The 20,529-nt window shown below is 38.9% G+C and overlaps 1 protein-coding gene across 1 annotated transcript in view; it reads right to left on the reverse strand.

Annotated features, from left to right (window-relative positions):
* The window catches only part of TLN2 (talin 2), a 447,872-nt gene that overhangs the window by 172,862 nt on the left and 254,481 nt on the right, over positions 1 to 20,529 (reverse strand). Inside the window, exons 10-11 of the mRNA XM_024735251.1 lie at positions 8,004 to 8,067; positions 6,875 to 6,979 (exon numbers count right to left, since the gene is read on the reverse strand). Of these exons, the coding sequence (XP_024591019.1) occupies positions 6,875 to 6,979; positions 8,004 to 8,067 (169 nt within the window). The remainder of the gene's footprint in view (positions 1 to 6,874; positions 6,980 to 8,003; positions 8,068 to 20,529) is intronic.

Below are 20,529 nucleotides of genomic sequence, written 5' to 3' on the forward strand. Positions count from 1 at the left end.
GAAGAATACTCTACCCAGCAGGGCTCTCGTTCACATTTGATGGAGAAATCAAAAGCTTTATGGACAAGCAAAAGCTAAAAGAATTCAGCACCACCAAACCAGCTTTAAAACAAACGCTAAAGGAACTTCTCTAGGTAGAAAAGGCCACAATTGGAAATAAGAAAGTCGTGAAATGGAAAAGCTCACTGGTAAAGGCAAACATACAATAAAGGTAGGAAATCATCTACACACAAAGCTAGTAGGGAGGACAAAAAAGGTAAAATCATCTGTATCCACAATAAGCAGTTAAGGGATACACAAAAGAATTAGATGTAAAATATCAAAAACAGTAATCGTGAGGGGAGGAGAGTACAAATGCAGGGTATCTAAAATGCATTTGAAATTAAGAGATGAGCAACTTAAAACAAGCAGGTATATACATACACTGCTATACAAAAACCTCACGGTAACTGCAAGACAAAAATCTGTAATAGATATACACATAAAAAAGAAAAAGGAAGCCAAACCTAACACTAAAGATAGTCATCAAATCACAAGAGAAGAGAACCAAAGAAGAAAGGGGAAAAAAAGACCTACAAAAACAAACCCAAAACAATTAACAAAATGGCAACAGGAATATACATATTGGTAATTACCTGAAATGCAAACAGACTAAATGCTCCAGCCAAAAGACACTGACTGGCTGAATGGATAACAAAACAGGACCTGTATATCCTGCCTACAAGAGACTCACTTCAGATCTAGAGACACATACAGACTGAAAATGAGGGGATGGAATGAGGTATTCTAAGCAAATGGAAATCAAAAGAAAGCCAGAGTAGCAACACTTAGACAAAATAGACTTTAAAATAAAGACTCTTACAAGAGACAAAGAAGGACATTACATAATAATCAAAGGATCAAATCAAGAAGAAAATACAACTGTAAATATATATGCACCCAACATAAGAGCACCTCAATATAAAAGGCAAATGTTAACACATATAAAAGGAGAAATTGACAATAACACAATAATACTGGGGGACTTTAACATCCCACTTATATCAATGGACAGATCATCCAGACAGAAAATCAATAAGGAAACACAGGCCTGAAATGACACACTAGACCAAATGGACTTAATTGATATTTACAGAGCACTCCATCCAAAAGCAGTAGAATATACATTCTTTTCAACTGCACATGGAACATTCTCCAGGATAGATCACATGCTGGGCCACAAAGTGAACCTCAGTAAATTTAAGAAAATGGAAATTATATCAAGCATCTTTTCCGACCACAACACTATGAGGCTAGAAATTAACTGTAAGGAAAAAACTGCAAAAAATACAAACATGTGGAAGCTAAATAATATGCTACTAAACAACCAATGGATCACTGAAGAAATCAAAGAGAAAATTAAAAAATACCAAGAGACAAATGAAAATGAAAACACAACACTCCAAAAAAGTTATTAAAAAATAAAATGCATTTGAAATTAAGAGATGAGCAACTTAAAACAAGCAGGTATATACATACACTGCTATACAAAAACCTCACGGTAACTGCAAGACAAAAATCTGTAATAGATATACACATAAAAAAGAAAAAGGAAGCCAAACCTAACACTAAAGATAGTCATCAAATCACAAGAGAAGAGAACCAAAGAAGAAAGGGGAAAAAAAGACCTACAAAAACAAACCCAAAACAATTAACAAAATGGCAACAGGAATATACATATTGGTAATTACCTGAAATGCAAACAGACTAAATGCTCCAGCCAAAAGACACTGACTGGCTGAATGGATAACAAAACAGGACCTGTATATCCTGCCTACAAGAGACTCACTTCAGATCTAGAGACACATACAGACTGAAAATGAGGGGATGGAATGAGGTATTCTAAGCAAATGGAAATCAAAAGAAAGCCAGAGTAGCAACACTTAGACAAAATAGACTTTAAAATAAAGACTCTTACAAGAGACAAAGAAGGACATTACATAATAATCAAAGGATCAAATCAAGAAGAAAATACAACTGTAAATATATATGCACCCAACATAAGAGCACCTCAATATAAAAGGCAAATGTTAACACATATAAAAGGAGAAATTGACAATAACACAATAATACTGGGGGACTTTAACATCCCACTTATATCAATGGACAGATCATCCAGACAGAAAATCAATAAGGAAACACAGGCCTGAAATGACACACTAGACCAAATGGACTTAATTGATATTTACAGAGCACTCCATCCAAAAGCAGTAGAATATACATTCTTTTCAACTGCACATGGAACATTCTCCAGGATAGATCACATGCTGGGCCACAAAGTGAACCTCAGTAAATTTAAGAAAATGGAAATTATATCAAGCATCTTTTCCGACCACAACACTATGAGGCTAGAAATTAACTGTAAGGAAAAAACTGCAAAAAATACAAACATGTGGAAGCTAAATAATATGCTACTAAACAACCAATGGATCACTGAAGAAATCAAAGAGAAAATTAAAAAATACCAAGAGACAAATGAAAATGAAAACACAACACTCCAAAAAAGTTATTAAAAATTTTTTTAATAAAAAATAAAAAAAATTTACTCCCTTAGCAACTCGCAAGTATGTAATACAGTATTGTTAACTGTAGTCACCATGCTGTATATTAGTTCCTCAAAAGGTATTCCTCTTAAAACCGCAAGTTGGTGTGCTTTGACCAACATTTACTCATTTCCCCACCCCAGCAACCACCAATCTACTGTTTTTGTGACTTTGGCTTTTGAAAATTCCACGTATAAGTCAGATCATACAGTATTTGTCTTTCTCTGATTTATTTCACTTAGCATAATGCCCTGAAGTTTCTTTTTATTTATTTATTTATTAATTAACATCTTTATTGGAGTATAATTGCTTTACAGTGGTGTGTTAGTTTCTGCTTTATAACAAAGTGAATCAGTTATACCTATACATATGTCCCCATATCTCTTCCCGACCTCAAATTTCATCCATGTTGTTGCAAATGGCAGGAATTTCTCTTTTATGGTTGAATAATATTCCACCGTATTTACCTACCATGTTTTCTTTATCTATTCATCTGCTGGTGGATAGTTAGATTGTTTCCATATCTTGGTTATTGTAAATAATGGTTCAAAGAACAGAGGAGTACAGGTATCTCTTTGAGCTTGTAATTTCAATCCCTTCAGATATATATCCAGAAGTGGGATTGCTGGATCATATGGCAGTTCTATTTTAAAATTTTTGAGGATCCTCCACACTGTTCACCACAGCAGCTGTACCAATTTACATTTCTACCAACAGTGCACAAGGACTCTCTTCTCTCCACATCCTTGCTAACCCTTGTTATTCCTTGTCTTTTTTTTATAACAGGGGTGAGGTGATATCTCCTTGTGGCTTTGATCTGTATTTCCCTCATGTTAGTGATGCCGAGCACCTTTCCATGTACCTCATGGCTATCTGAATATCCTCTTCGGAAAAATGTCTACTCATGTCCTTTGCCCATTTTAATTGGATTATTTGGGGGTTTTTTTGTTGTTGTTTTTTGCTATGGAGTTATAAAGAATTGCTTATATATTTTGGGTATAAACCCCTTACCAGATACATGGTTTGCAAATATTTTCTCCTTTCTGTAGGTTGCCTTTTTCTTTTGATGTGCACAAGCTTTTTAGTTTGATGTAGTTCAACTTGTTTGTGTTTGCTTTTGTTGCTTGTGCTTTTGACGTCATATCCAAAAAATCATTGCCTAGAACCCTGTCAAGGAGTTTACCACCTATGTTTTCTTCTAGGATTTTTACAGTTTTATGGCTTACACTTAAGTCCTTAACCCATTTTGAGTGAACTGTTGTGAATGATGTAAGATAGAGGACCAGTTTCACTGAATATGTAGATGGCTTTGAATAGTATGGACATATTAATAATTTTAATTCTTCCAATCCAAGAACACAGGATATCTGTTCATTTACTTCTTTGATTTCTTTCACCACTGTTTTAATGTTTTCATCATATACATCTTTCACTTCCTTGGCTTAACTTATTCCTAAGTATTTTACTGTTTTTGATGCTATTGTGAATGAGGCTGTTTTCTATATTTCTTTTCTAGATAGTTCAGTGCATATGATGTCACCTTATTTGACCTGCTCTGATTTATTAGATATATTAATTCATAATATTGCATTATTCCTGAATTTACTTTTAAAATAGGGCAAACTATGATCAAATAAACTCTATCAAAATCAACTTAAAAATAAAATGTACACTAAATAAGACCACTGAGCAAAAAACTGAAATGAGCAGTGTACTCACTTTTATAGTGACAAAAAATAAAAGTGATGAAAAACAAAATGTGGATGTCTGACATGTATATGAAAGCTGTCAGTGCTGCCTACCTCCTGACCCTGACCTTCCTTCAAAGAGATGTCATTGTTTAAAAATGAAAAGGAAGAAAGGAAGGGAGGAAAGGAAGAAGGAAGGAAATTTGCATTACTTTCTTACTTTGCCTTAAACACTTCTGTAAAAGAAGAGTTTTCATTTGACCAAACCTGCAAGACCTTGCAATAACCATAGCATCTGTGTTTTACCTCTAATTATCCTACTAGCCATGGACAGATTCTTCCCAGGCCCTAAATTATATGTGGAGAACAAATTTCTCTTTTCTGGAACTTGCTATTCAATGTCTCTTTTTAATTACGTGCAGACTGCTGTGTGCTATGTTATTTTCCTAAATGTACTGACCTTTATGCACAACACTGAAACTGACTCTGTGTGAAGTTTGATGGCATTAATAGAAAACAATATGAATTTGAAAGATAAATTTCATATATGAAGGACTAGAGAAAAACTCAAACCCACACAACCATGGAAAATGATACCAGTATCATTGGAGATGCTGGAAACGACTTAATCTTTGTGAGGTATTAGAACTCATCAGAATAATAAATGAAAAGCCGGGACTTCCTGGTGGCGCAATGGTTAAGAATCCGCCTGCCAATGCAGGGGACACGGGTTCAAGCCCTGGTCAGGGAAGATCCCACATGCCACGGAGCAACTAAGCCTGTGCGCCACAACTACTGAGCCTGCGCTCTACAGCCTGCACTCTAGAGCCCGCGAGCCACAACTACTGAGCCCACATGCCACAACTACTGAGCCCACATGCCACAACTACTGAAGCCCACGCACCTAGAGCCCGTGCTCTGCAACAAGAGAAGCCACTGCAATGAGAAGCCCGCGCACCGCAACAAAGAGTAGCCCCCGCTCGCTGCAACTAGAGAAAGCCGGCGCACAACAACGAAGACCCAATGCAGCCAAAAATAAATAATTAATTTTAAAAAAATGAAAAGCAGACTTTTCTTCTAAAACAAGCAGATCTCACCATGTACTCATGGTGGGGATGTGGGGGGGCGGGTAGGATAATGAAAGCAGGTGAGCACATATCAAATGGGGCCACCCTAGGTAAGTCAGCATAGCCCACTGCCTGGGAACACAGGCTTTTAAGTCAGAGAGACCTGAATTCAAGTCCTACCTCCTACAGTTACTAGGCTTATGGTCCCAGCTGAGTCATTGATCTTTCTGGCCTTGATTCTCATTTATAAAAAGAAGATAATAGCAGTAATTCTGCCATTGGGATGCTGACAGATTTGAATAAGACACGCCTGACATATAATTGTTTACTGTTATTATTGTCATTATTAATATTGGGAAATTACCTAGTCATTACCTAGAATACCATCATCAGCACCATTCAAAAACTGATTGATAGTTTAAAACACACTGAAATGAAAAATTCAATTTCTAAATTAGTTTTCTTAAAAACAAAGTGATTCACCTACGCTTTATTTGCAAGGGCCCCAGCATTTTCTGGTATAAAGCTGAGAGCTGTTTGGCTGAAATAACTAATCAGCATTAAACATACACCTTTTTTCCATATAATATCTTTTATTTCTCTTGGCCCCAAATGAAGCAGCTTCCTCCAATGAGGACTGGAGTCAAGAAAAGCATCCATATCCCCAAACATTCTAGTAGACAGCAAAACTTCCTTCTTTTCCAGTTCTTTTTAGCTGTGGGAATAGACACCTCCTTAAACCACCCTGTCACTGACCTTCCAACTTCAGTCCCTAGAAGCAGCTGCAACACAGCTGGTAACACTCCCCTGGGCCTTAAGCAGCACAAGAAAGTTCATCACATGGTAGAGCTTTCTCCAGGGTGAAGAGCAAGAGACAGGAGACCCAGAGTCACAGCAAAGCAAGTGGAAATAATGAAACCTATCAGGGGGAAACCTAAGAGAGTACGTGAGGTCAGGATATGAAAACGGGGAAGGAAGCTACTGGGAGGGCTTCTTAGTGAATTCAAGAACACACCCTCTGCTTGCTCACAGGTTGAATTTCAAAGATCTACCTCTGTCCCTCTAGTAGTCAGGCCAGCAATTCCTGTGAAAACAGATCTGAAGGCCACAGAAAATCCCAAGACCCATCTAAAAGGATACAAATTCAGTACCATAACTACCACATGAATTTGATCTGGCCTGCAGTGGTCAACAACCTTCACTTAGTCCAGTGCACTCTGGAAGATCTTAAGTGAAACATTCTCAGGGGAAAGTGCTACCAATTGAAAGTAAAGGTACTCCTTCAGGGACTTTATAGCAGTGACTGAGAGCAGAGCCAAGACACAGCTGTCCTGAGGCCTGCAGGCAGCCAAGCTCACTCACCAGCCTCACAGCTCTTACACCTCATGTCAGTCCCACAGCTCAACTCAGGTCACCACTGCCCAGATGCTCCATGTGCAAATGCTAGGGGTCTAGAGATGACAATCAAGGTTAACAGCAAACCCTTTAACAAAAGAGGTGGCAGAGGCAAACGCCCCCTCCATCACGCCCAACTCACCTTCACCAGGAAGAAGGACACACCGTACGTCCGGAGAGACCGGGCGAGTTTGACATACTTGACCTTGGCTTCTATCTCGTTCATCTCTCCACAGTTCTTGTGCTCCTGCAAACGTGACAGAGGCAGGGACCAGTTACTGCAGCTCTGACAGCAGGTGGACTTTGTGAGAGGTGTTATTCCACATGGCCTCTATGCCTTTGTGGATGCATGTCCCTGCTGACCGAGGGTCAGAGCACACAGAAAGTGCTAACGCACAGTTTCTTAACTAGAACGTGAACCCAAATTCCTTATAGATTTCACAGTTATATGCAACAATTCATGCACATGCAGCATGGCAAGAACAGGGTCCATAATTGTAACCTAATTTTCAAAGGGCTCCACGTTCCGAAAGGTTCAGGACCAACACATCAAAGGAGAACTAGAAAAATGTTCTTGCCCTGAATTCTAACATCCAGGCAAAAGATAAAGTTTTCCAAAGAGCAGGATATATAAATGCCTGGACATCTCAGTGTGTGCAAACAATACTGGATTTAAAAAAAAACATGTTTTTATACACATGAAATTTATCCCTTCCAATTTATATTTACATTTCATTGCCAAAACACTTTGGTATTTTGGATTCACTAGAGTGAGTGTTTCCTGGCAAAGCTGATGACAGGGCTTTTTTTTTACTGGTTGCCTAGAATAGATAACTTTCTGAATTTTAGAATAAACCTGGATTTTAAAAAGACACCAGTTCCCAAATCCTGAGGTTCAAAAAACAAATCTCAGGATTAAAAAAGGCTTCTTGAAGTGTCTGCCTCAGTGCATTTTAATGGCAAATTGCCTTGTTTCAATGCTTCCAAGATAACGTCTCTGAAATTAAATGTATGCACATTTTTCCCAGAAGGGCTAAGGAACCTTTAGCAAGAAGGTATGGATTAAGATAATAAATCTGCCTAAAGTAGAACTGTCAGCTTCTTTACTCTGGAGTCACAAATCATTTATGATATACGCAGAGTACATGTATGGGGTACGAAACTATCGTGCAGAGGCCCCTCTTGGACTAATAAATGAGGATAGGCTTTGTGGATGCATGAGGAGAATAATAAAGTGAGGAGAATAATAAAGTTCTGAACATTTCCAGTACCTGAAATATTCTCTTTTCAGCTCCTCTCTGCTTGATGTATTCTTTGGGCAGGAATTCCTTTAGACTGAGAGAGAGAGAGAATAAAAAAAAAGGTAAGGCATTTATCATACTCTATGTTGAGGAGGAAAGAAAAGAAACTTTTCATAAAACTCACAGTTAAGTCCCTAACTCTCAGTATTTTATAGTATAATTAATAACAGACAGCCATATCCCACAATGTTCTTCAATAAGATGCAAATATAAAACCAGTCTGATAAAAAGGGTCAAACATATTCAAGAAGAAAGACTGTCCAGGATATACTGTAAAATGACAAAGTAAAGCGCCCAAGATGTACAGTATGCCAACCTTCGTGATAAAGGGAGGAAAATATCCTCCATTTTGTACCGTTAATATGTATTTTTAAAAACGTTAGAAGGATAAATCTAGTACTAATAAAAATGATTCTTAATGGAAAGAAGGAAAAAACAGGGACAAGGGAACAAGAATGGAAATTAAACCTCTTAATTTTCCTTGTACTATAGTCTTCACTTTAGAACCAAATGAAATCACAAATGGGTAAAACGCAACACCTAAAAATCTAAAGCAAATTGAAACAAATGAACCTAACAGTGTATGGAACCAACAGCCTAACTTTGAAAAACAGTCTTTTGACAATACCCATCCCCAGTGAGATACATCTTAAAGATAAAATGGACCACAGTAGACTTGTTAAATATTGATATCATTATTTCAAAACTAATATCTACTCTTCCCCCTAAATATATACACAAATACACACACTATAAAATTAGTATATTACATTATCTAAGTAGGTAGATATTATATATAATTAGGATAAAGTAAATCAGTAATTATGTTAGTTGTTAGAAATCAAGATTTGTAGCATGAAATAAATAAAGCAAAAGAAGTTAAATGAAAACACTGCAATCTTTCATCTGAATGCAAATATTGATCTGAATGTCTGATTCATTTTTCTTTTTCTGAAAAAATTTTCTACTTGTGTCCACTGCAGAGGCTAAGGGCAAGGACAACCGGGTGGCAATGAGCACCCTCAGTGCGTCAGCCAGGTGGTCTTCCAACACCATTTCCCACTAAGAGGAATCCAGGATCCTTGGAGAAATGACCGATTCTAGCTTTGGGACAGGAGATGTATAAAATGTTCCTGGGGCTTCTTGTGCCTGAGGATCAAGGAATTTATCAAAATGACATTGGACTGACATCAAGGGATAACCGATGGCCAAACATGGGGTGATTTTTAAAACCTCATACAAAAGGAGAGAGGACAGGTCTTCCCTGGTGGCGCAGTGGTTGAGAGTCCGCCTGCCGATGCAGGGGACACCGGTTCGTGCCCTGGTCCGGGAAGATCCCACATGCCGCGGAGTGGCTGGGCCCGTGAGCCATGGCCGCTGAGCCTGCACGTCCGGAGCCTGTGCTCCGCAATGGGAGACACCACAACAGTGAGAGGCCCGCGTACCGCAAAACAAAAAAAAAAAAGAAGAGAGGACAGAACAATGTGCTCACTGACCAACTTCAACAATAATAACTCATAGCCATTCATGACTCATCTACTCCCTTACCCACATGCCCTCTCATGGATTATTTGAAGCAAACCCCAGACATCATATAATTAATTTCATGTGAGGGGCAATTTGAGCATCAGAAAGAATGAAGACTGCAATTGGTCAAAACACAGGTATGTAAAATTCAATAAAGATTCTTTGAAATAATCATTGATCACCTTAAGAGGGTGCTAGGGCACCAGCTCATACCGAAAATTGATAAAGGAAAAGAAACAAAGCTAATAAATGCAGAAGGAATAATAGAATTCCAAAACCATCATTTTACAACTCTTAATGAAATAGCCAATAGATCAAAACAAGCATGAGTGGCTGCTAAAACCAATAAGTAACAAGTTAATGGGGGACTTTATAACAGAAGGATCAGTCTGGTCCAAACCCAATGATCAATTTTAAATGCGAGTGGGATAACCACACAGCATAGGCCTTCTGACTGATGTAACAGTACCATACTTCCATACTGTATATTTCCACCTTATACTTCCTAGGTCGAAGTATACAGTACCACCTAGGAAGTATTCTTGGCGATAGAGAAAAAATAAGTAAATATATAACTGAATACGAATTTCATTAAGAGTCTAAATATAAATCTAAGTTTACAAAAAAAGAAAAAAAAACCCTAATAGTTTAAAAAGCTAATAGTTTAAAAAAGAGAGAGAGAGAGAGGAACATGGTAAGTGACACTACCAAGATCCAATGAGTCAAATCCCATCATTGTAAATATTATACAAATAACCCAGGTTTTTCACAAATAAATGGCTTGCTGGTAGAGGTGCAAAAGATGACACACAGATTAGAATTAGAATGACACCCAACACCAGCAGCCATCAGGAAAACACAAAGAAAAGCCACAATAGCGTACCAGCGCACACCCAGCAGGACACTACAGTAAAAAAGAGACAGTAAGGCGTGTTGGCGAGGTTATGGAGAATTTGGAACCTTCACACACGGCTAGTGGGAATGTAAAATGGAGCAGCTGTTGTGGAAAACAATTTGGTAGTTCCTCAAAAGATTAAACAGCAATTCTACTCCTAGGCATATATCTAGGAAAAGTAAAAACATATGTCCACATAAACATTTGTACGTGAATGTTCATAGTAGTATTATTCATAATAGCCAAAAGGTGGAAACAACTCAAATGTCCATCAACTGACGAGTGGATGAATAAAATGTAGTTCAGCCATACAATGTAACTTTATTTGGCAGTAAAAAGGCATTAAGTATGATACATGCAACAATATGGAAACACTGTGCAAAGTGAAAGAAGCCCATCACAAAGGACCACAAACTGTATGATTCTATTTATATGAAGCATCCAGTAGAGTCAAGTCTATAGAGGCAGATAGGACTAGAGGTTGCAAAGGCTGAGGAAGGGAGAGGGGAACCTGGGGAATGACTGTTAACGGACACAGGGCTTATTGTAGGAGGGAAACAAATGTTCTAAAATTAGATTGTGGTAATGGCTACACAATCTTGTGAATACACTAAAAAACGCTGAAATATTCATTTTAAATGGGCCCATTGTATGGTAGGCAAACTCCACCTCAATAAAGCTGTTTTTTTAAAAAAGAAAAACACCAACCACTACAGGCCTTGTTTGGATCCTGATATTAACAAAGTATAAAATGACATTTTTAATACAATGCAGGGGAGAATTTAACACAGACTGGGTATTAGACGTGATTAAAGAATTGCTGCTAATTTTGTTTGGTATTAGGGTGGATTTGCAGTTAGGCGGGGTTTTAATTATTTAAAAAAAATTTTTCATTGTCAGAAAAACATACTGAAGTACTGATAGGCGAAATGGTATGCCGTCTTGGATTTGCTTTCAATACTCCAGCCAAAAAAGGGGGTGGGTCAGGTCCAGGTTCTGGTTACATTATGCCTTGAATCATGATAGCTCCTCAACCTGCAAACTACATCTGCAGACAAAAATTCTGAGTATATTTTCTGGAATGTCAGGGATCTAGGTTTGAGCACTCTGGCCTAATCAAGAGACCCCCACGTCAGTCCGCAGGAAGGAACCTAAGAAACATCTAGGCAGCAGCCCCTTAGATGTTATGACTACTGTTAAGCAACTTCAGGGAAAAAAGGTCTGGTTGAGAGAAGAATGGAAGGCATCAATGTCACAAAAGAGGAAGCTGAGTCACAGAGAGGTCAAGTGACTTAGCTGAGGTCACAGGACTGGATGGGAGCAGGGAGCCTCTGACCTCCAGTCCAAGAGCAGAGGCACACGAACACAGGGCTGTTTCAGGCTCCCCCAGGAACACCCTTAAAATAACCAGGAAGCATCCTGAGTGGGCCACTGCTGTGAGCCTCTGGACAGCAGCTCCTATGCCATCAACAAAGGAGACTTTGCAAAGGTTATCAGAAGCACCCAAAGAGGGCCCCATGCCAAGCCCACTCACAACGATGACTGCTACTAGAACACCAGAGGGCAGTATCCAGTGGCCAGGCCAGATATGTTGGGTATTTATGGCAATAAAGTTCTGTGTGGCCACAAGCTGCCCTCAACTCAAACTGCAAACTAACCCTCCCATTCTTTGGAAGGCATTGAACCTCCCACTCTTCAGTAGGTACAGAAACAACTTCAAGAAGCTTGCACCAGAGGTGTGACCCCTGGTGTTGCCAGAGGCGATCTGGGGGGAGTTTAGTGTAAGGTATGTTCAAATAAGAAGTGAGTGTGTGGGTGTGCGTGCACGTGTGGGGTGTATTCTTCCCCAGGAAATCGACAACGTGCACAGTGTCAGCAGGGGGAGGCCTGCCACCCGGCAGTTCAGCAATTCCAGCTCGGTTGTGTTTTAGATTCCCAAACCCAAGTATGGAAGGCTCCTAAGCGTCTGCGGCAGACATACAAGCGAAATCTGTCGGCTTTCTCTGAGAAAATGGGTCAGATGGTCAAACCTGATTGGGAATTTTTCTCCTAATTAAGCAAGCTCTGACCAAGCAAAGTCCCTTGCACTGCCGCCTTAAACATTCCCACCTTAAAAAGGCAGCCTCCAAACCCTCTGCCAGCCTTGTGCATATCATTTTTTCGGAGTGCAATAATAACAGATCTCCCGTTTTACTAAGACGGCAGACTAGTCAAAGTTCTCACACTCTGAGATCCATGGAAGGTTGAAATCAGCCAAGAGACTCTTCTCTCATGAGCTCTACTTTCACGCTGGCCAAGTCAGTTGTATCTCTTCCCCTATCTATATTTATCTGCATTTGCTCCCCAATCTCGCTGCTGGCTGTATATCACATAATTATGTACTAAACCAATACAGCCCATAAACTGTTAAAATAGTCCAAAAGAGAGCTACTTAATGCTTCCTAATGGTAAATATTTACAAAAAGTTATTGAATTAGATATAAGCGAGACAAATGTAAAATACTGAAAGGAAAAAATAGTGAACATTTAAAAACAGTCTGTCCTCAGAGTGCTTCATCTTTATATTCTCTTGCAGATGGTGTGGTTCATCCAACAAAGATAATGTGCAACCTTAACTAGGTGACCCACACCAGGAAAAAACATTGGTCCGGTATCAAAAGATTGGCAAATGAATGCTTAAATTGAAAGTTAAGATATAGGGTTTCAGAGAGGTAGTAGCATAGATTCTTTACTTTAATTAACTTTGGGGGATTATCCAAGCAACAGTAAACCATGTTGATAGAGGGTTTTCCACTACTCACGGCTGCCATTTTATTGAAAGGCAAATAATGTTTCGGGTGTTTCACATGCATAAATAGATTAAACTCTGACAAAAGCCCTTGGAAGAAAATATTCCAATATTCCAGTTTTTTATATATGGAACAGGAGGTTCAGCGATACTAAGTAAGTTGCCCACAGTCATAGCCAACAACTTAAGCCTCCTCTGTGGGCTCCAGAGACCATGCTCTTAGCTACTTAGCACCCTGGTCTCTCCAAGCTACCCTCTGATCAAAAGACGTACCATGTGATCAGTATTTGGGAACTTTCAGACAAAGAGAGGAATAAAATAACAGAAACACCCAATCAGATAATGGTAACAATGACCATAGTGATGGCAGTCAATTTTTTAGAAATGTCAAGAGGCAGTGAAAAAGGGAAGGGGAATTTAATAAACACATCTAGAGGGAGAGGGATCTGGATTCAAATACAGCCATTCACTTAAAACTTCATTTTCTTATATAAATGTAAGCTGCTTCTATAAGTTATTCCAAAAGAGGCATTCTAAAGATGTTCTCCGGTCTGAAAATAAGTACACAAGTTCATGGGAGGCAGCCATGATTTGAGGAAAGGTTAACTGCTTCTCATCTGTCCCAGAACTGTCACCTAGTAGTCACACCACCACGGGCAACTCACCACCTCTCTAAGCTGGTCTTATCACCTGAAAAGCAGATACGATTCCTACCTAGGAATGGTTTTGCTCATATGAACCGAAAGCAATGGCTTGCCCCCTCATTCCTGGGGAATGAGGGCATCAATATGAACACACAAACAAAGCAGTGAAGAGCACATGGTGGAGGAATAAAGGGGAGGGAAGGTACCGAGGTACAGCGAGGACGGTATCACCCAAAGGACACTGGAACACCCAGGTTTCCTGACCCCAATCTTTATGCTCAACCACCAAATGAGTAACAATAACATCTCAAATTTGGTATCACATAAAGTTCTCCAAGTGTGATCCCAAGACCAGCAGCATCAGTACTACCTGGGAACATGCTAGATGTGCCAATTTTCAGGCTTTGCTCCAAACCCACTGAATAAGAAGCTCTGGAGGTGAGCCCAGTAGTATGTTTGAACAAGCCCTTTGGATGAGCCTGACACATGCTAAAGGTGGAGAACCACTGGCCCAGTGGGCCAAAAGCTCAAATGACGAAGTTGGATACATTGAATTTAAATCCAGACCCAAAGATGAAAACGTCTGTGACTTAGAGTATTGGTCAAGTCCTGGATAACTGAGGGGATGAGGTAGGTGGAAGAAAGCACTGGATGAGTTGGAAAATAGTTAACAGTGGCAAGAAGTGGAGAGTGAAGACAGCACGGGGAAAGCACAGGAAAGGGTTTGAGGGCCTCAGTCACACAGTAGTTCTGTGTTCCTGAACCAATCCCAATGCCCCTTAGTGTAAGGACGGGAAATCGTCCAGAGGCTCACTGACAGCTCCGGGCTAGATACATTCAGAGGTTCCTGGTTTGAAAGTTCTGGACTCTGAAAGTCGTTAAGGAGAGAGACATCAACCTTAGGAGGCTGCTGCTAGGAGGAAACAGTGAAGGCACCACTGAGTGGTCATCACCACCCCAAACTGATGAGAGCACGCCAGGCTGTCAGGGGCACGGGACAGAAGCCAACAATAGAGAAGCTAGTGCATGGGCAGTGGTGAGAAACAAAGCCTAAACGCTTGCTTCACCGTTAGTTTGAAAACAGAATCTACAGCCAAATTATTCTGACAAAAACGCACAGAACAACTCCAAAGGAGGAATATGTGTGTGAACAGATGCCAAGAGAAAAACTGACTTAAGACTTCCTACTGTGTCAAGAGCTTTGCTTGTTGACAGTAGAATTATCTTGAGTTTGTGGGGAAAAATTTCCAAGTCCACACTAACTTCTTCCTCAGAGATTCATACCCTGGGTTGCTGTGTTTTCTCAGTGAAATACTTTTGGGGAACATGCCAACAGGACGAGGGGGCTACGGTAATCTAGCAGGAGGGAGGTTTCCTCCACCTGCTAGCTCCCTGCCTGCCTGCACCCAACCACTGGACCATTTCTCCCTGTGACATACAGAGTCACGGAACCTTTCTGTCTGACCTCCAAGGCCCATTAATTTTGCATTTACCACATGGTATATATGCAACCTCGGTGATCAAAAGCTTTTATCACCTCACACACAGACTATTGCAACTGACTTTTTTAAAGACACATTAACTGTGAAAACATATGAAATATAAAGAACAGTATATACCTCAATTTATACACCTATCATCAAGGATAAATACATGTTACCATGTTGTCATATTTGCTTTATGATAGCTACCTCTCCTTCTGTTTGTAAAGAACAAATGACAGATTTAGCTCAAGTTCCACACCATCCTTCTTTCTCTCCCTAAGGTCGTCATTTTCCTGAAGGTAACTTCCACACATATTTTATCATGTTCCTACATCTCCTTATATCTATAACACAATATATTCTGTTTCTCATTGTATTTTTAAATTCAACAGATTCACCTTCTAAAATATCTTGTTTTCTCTGTAAAGTACTTTGCTGTTTTCATACATTAAAATCTGTGCCCATCTGGGACTTCCCTGGTGGCTCAGTGGTTAAGAATCCACCTGCCAATACAGGGGATACGGGTTCGAGCCCTGGTCCAGCAAGATACCCACGTGCCACGGAGCAACTAAGCCCGCGCGCTACAACTACTGAGGCTGCGCTCTACAGCCCGCGAACCACAACTACTGAGCCCGCCCGCCTAGAGCCGGTGCCCTGCAACAAGAGAAGCCACTGCAATGAGAAGCCTACGCACCGCAACGAAGAGTAGCCCCTGCTCGCCGCAACTAGAGAAAGCCCGCGTGCAGCAGAAGAGACTAAATGCAGCCAAAAAAACAAACAAACAAAAATAATAAATTAATTAATTAAAAAATGTGTGCCCATCTGAGAGACAGGAAATGCTATCTCCTTATTGATTTTGCATTCTGGATTGCTTATGAGGCTGAATATTTTTCCCTGTCTTTAGAAGTCAGTTGAATTTCCTCTTCTCTCAAGTGCCTATCTGTTATCTTGATCTTTTTTGCTTAGAAGGTGCTATTTCCTTTTTCATATTTTCTGGACATTAATTTGTTCTTGGTAGTATGCACTGCAAATATACAAGTTTCTTCTTTCATTCTGGGGCCTCACTCTTCATTTGGTAATGCCTTTTGCCTAGTATTTTAACTTGCATTAAGGCAAGTTCATCAACCTTTAGAACTCTTAACATCACCCTACATCAATAATGGAGTGTTTTAATTACTCTAGCTCTCTAAGAAATTGGGATAATTGTGAGAGTCCTCTATATATTTTCACACAAATACACATACACACACATTTTTTTATTTTTCACAGTCCTGCAGGTGAATACCATGGTTGTCTGGATCTAGGTGGTAATAAGCTGCCTTTATGTATTGATCTTTCTTCCAGAGACTTTCCTTTCTATTAATAGTTCTAATTAGTTTCTTCATAGATTGAGTGAATTATCTATGTAGATAAATCTATCACCTACAACTAATGACAGTTTCATTTTTCTAACCCTGAAATCACTTTTTTCTTTCCTTATTGTGTAATTTACTTATTATTTAATATCTGCCTCTCTGAACTAGAATATAAGTTCCATGAGGGCAGGAATGTTTGACTGTGTTTTACACTGCTGTATCCCTAATGTCTAGTGCCTACAGGTAGAAAGACATGTAATAAATTATTTATTGAACAATGAATTTTGCATTCCTGGAGAAACCAGTTACAAATTGCAGTTATGTATAAACACATGTCATGCTGGACTTTATTAATTTACAAATTTTAGGGAAGGCATCTCTATTGAGTTTAAAAGTGTTACATGGTCTGTATACAATTTTGCTATCTTAATTCTGCTAGCTCCAAGTTAAGGTGACCAGTTTGGAGGTTTTCTTTTTCTTTTCTTTCCTCTTTCTGTTCTATGAAATAATCTGAGCCTACTTTTTGTTTTGTTGTTTTTTCCATTGGTATATTTTAAACCACTAAGACTACTTCTTTCAAGATCATAGATCCATCCAGATTTTCTAAGTATCCATTTTTGTCTAGATTTTAAATATTTTGGCTTCAAGTTTTCATTTCATTCTCTTATGATGTTTAAAATCCCTATCTGAAGTTCTGTCCCCATTACTAATAATGTTTATTTTTCTTCTTTTGTTTCACTTGATCAAACTTCCCAGAAATTTACATATTTTATTAATTTTTTCAAAGAAGCAGCTTTGGGTGTTGCTGATTCTATGATTTCTATTTCATTACTTTCTCTTGACTAAAACATTTTCTTTCTTCTATTTTGATCTTGTTTTACTTATCACTCCCTGAGGGAAGTATGTTAAATTATTCCACTAAAAGCATGAAATTCTCCTTGTAATACTGCCTGTTTTTCCTTTTTACATTTTAAGGTAATGTTAGATGCATACAGGCTCACACCCTGGCGAATTAGCCTTCTATCTTCATAACAACCTTCTTTGTCTCTACTTATGCTTTGTTTGCCTTACAGTCTGTTTTTTGTGACACTGCATATAGCTTCTCTAGCTTTGATTTAACCAGTTTCTTGGTACACCATTTTATGCCTTTAAACTTTCCTGTGTCCTTAAACTTTAAGTATGTCTTATAGAAATACTATAGAGCTGAACTTTAAAAAAATTTCATCCAATGAGAACCTCTGTCTATTAACTGGTAAGTTTGATTTACTTATATTTGCTATGATGCCTAAGATATTTAGAAGTATTTCTCAGATCTTATTTTGTACATTCTATTTACTGTACTTTTTCTGGCTTTGTTTCTGTAAACCACCTTGTACAACTCCTACTGTATTGGCCAAGTTGTTGGTATCACTTCTCCATTACCACCCCGCTCCCCATGACACACACACACACACACACAATCTGGTTTGGAAGTTCTACAATCTATTTCTATTCTTTTAGGCTAGCAATATTTGCCCAACATTTTATTATGAAAAACTCACAAAAGTTTAAAAGAATTATAGAGTGAACATTCTATACCCATCACCTAGAGCTATCTAAAATTTTATCACATATACTTGACTTAAGGTCTAAAGTTTATCAGTGTATCTAATATTCTTTTTTTTTTTTTTTTTTTTTTGCGGTACGCGGGCCTCTCACTGTTGTGGCCTCTCCCGTTGCGGAGCACAGACTCCGGACGCGCAGGCTCAGCGGCCATGGCTCACAGGCCCAGCCGCTCCGCGGCATGTGGGATCTTCCCGGACCGGGGCACGAACCCGCGTCCCCTGCATCGGCAGGCGGACTCTCAACCACTGCGCCACCAGGGAAGCCCTCTAATATTCTTTGATACAATAAGCCACAGAAGGCTTTGATCATTTCTTTTAAAAGTGAAGTATAGTCGATTTATTAAATTATGTAAATTTCAGGTATACGACAGAGTACACCTTAAAAATTTTTAAGTTTACAGTTTTTAAAGATTGTACTCCGTTTACAGTTATTATTAAAGACTGGCTATGTTCCCTGTGCTGTATCATATATCCTTGTAGCTTATTTATTACACACATAGTATCAATAGTTTGTACCTCTTAATCCCCTACCCCATCTTGACTCTGATCACTTTGTAAAGTTTTCTACCAGGTTTTTAAAGGGCCTGAAGTTAGTCATCATTTTAACAGGTTTCATTGTTGTTGTTTTAAGAGCTAATTCTTTAGATTTACCTTCTATTTTGCCAAATTCTTCTGTCAACATTGCTTCTTGCACTATATTATTGCCACATTTCTTGAAACAATTCACAGTAGTCCCCAGAGCCTGCATCTTTTGGAATCCTAAATAGATTCCAACCATCCTGCTTTCAAAGTATAGTTAAAGGTTAGACCTTGTTGAAATCACAGGCACGTTTTGGCTCTCCAAAATAACAATTTCATATGCTTATCGCCAAGTAGACTGTAGCCTCAAAAACAGCAAAGAATTAATCTACAATATCCCTTGTATCTTCCCTACACCTGGCACAACAGAGCACACATATGAAGTCCTCAGTGAGGTACCACATGGCATGCTTTCTGCAAGCATTTTCTGAACACAGGAGAGCATAAAGAATACGTATGGTTACTAGATTGTGTTGGTTATACTTTATGCTCCCATCAAATGATAAAATCTCCCTCCCTGGGACTCTTTGGAGATGACCTGAAGAAAAGTGTCATGTATGTAAAGCACATCAGATACGATTTGGGAGAACTGGCTGTTTCCTGGCTTCCAGCTTCCCTGGTTCTGTTCCTTATTTCTGTCCCTATCTCTCTTGCGCTTATTTTCCCCACCTACAGAGCAGATGGGGGACACTAAATAATCCTTAAATCCCTGAAAACTCTGAAAATCTTTTAGTCTCTGCTTTAAATTTTTCTAAACAAAGACCTTTACTAAGGTGGTACTGAGTATAGAAATCATTAAAGGGTCTAAAGAAAGGTGAAAAAAATTCTCATAAAAAGGTCCATAGCAACTACCGTATGATCTAGCAATCCCAGTCCTCGGTGTATATCCAAAGAACTTGAAATCACTGTCTTGAAGAAATAACTGCACACCCATGTTCACTGCACCGTTATTCACAATAGCCAAGATATGGAAACAACTTAAATGTCCTTTGATGGATGAACAGATAAAGAAAATGCGTGGCAGATACATACAATGGAATATCATTTAGCCATAAGAAAAAAGGAAACCCTGCCATTTGTGACAACACAGTTGAACCTGGAGGACTATATGCTAAATGACATAAGCCAGACAGAGAATGACCAATCTATATGGTCTCACTTACATGCAGAATTTTTTTTTTTTAAGCCATTTTCACAGAAACAGAAAATAGAATGGTGGTTTCCAGGGTCAAGGTAGGGGAGAGGTGAAAAGGGTAATGTAGGTCAAAGAGTACAAATGTTTCAATTCTAAGAAGAATAAGAATCTAACATACAGCACAGTAACTATAGTTAATAATATGGTATCGTGTACTTAAAAATTGCCAAGTAGTTAAGCATTCTGACCACATACACATACACACGCACACACACACACACACACACACATTAGCTATGTACGGTGACGGATGTGTTATTTTGATCTTGGTAATCGTTCTATATGTAAACGTATATCAAATCATCAAGCAGTATACTTTAAAAATATATTAATTGTAGCTGTCAATTATTCTTCAATAAAGTTTTTTTTAAAAAGGTCCATAGTATGCTGACTTTGAGCACAAGTGCTGAACAAGTTTTCAAAAA

This window comes from Neophocaena asiaeorientalis, unplaced genomic scaffold (genome assembly GCF_003031525.2).
Source record: "Neophocaena asiaeorientalis asiaeorientalis breed wild unplaced genomic scaffold, Neophocaena_asiaeorientalis_V1.1 scaffold264, whole genome shotgun sequence".
NCBI classification, from domain to species: Eukaryota; Metazoa; Chordata; class Mammalia; order Artiodactyla; family Phocoenidae; genus Neophocaena; species Neophocaena asiaeorientalis.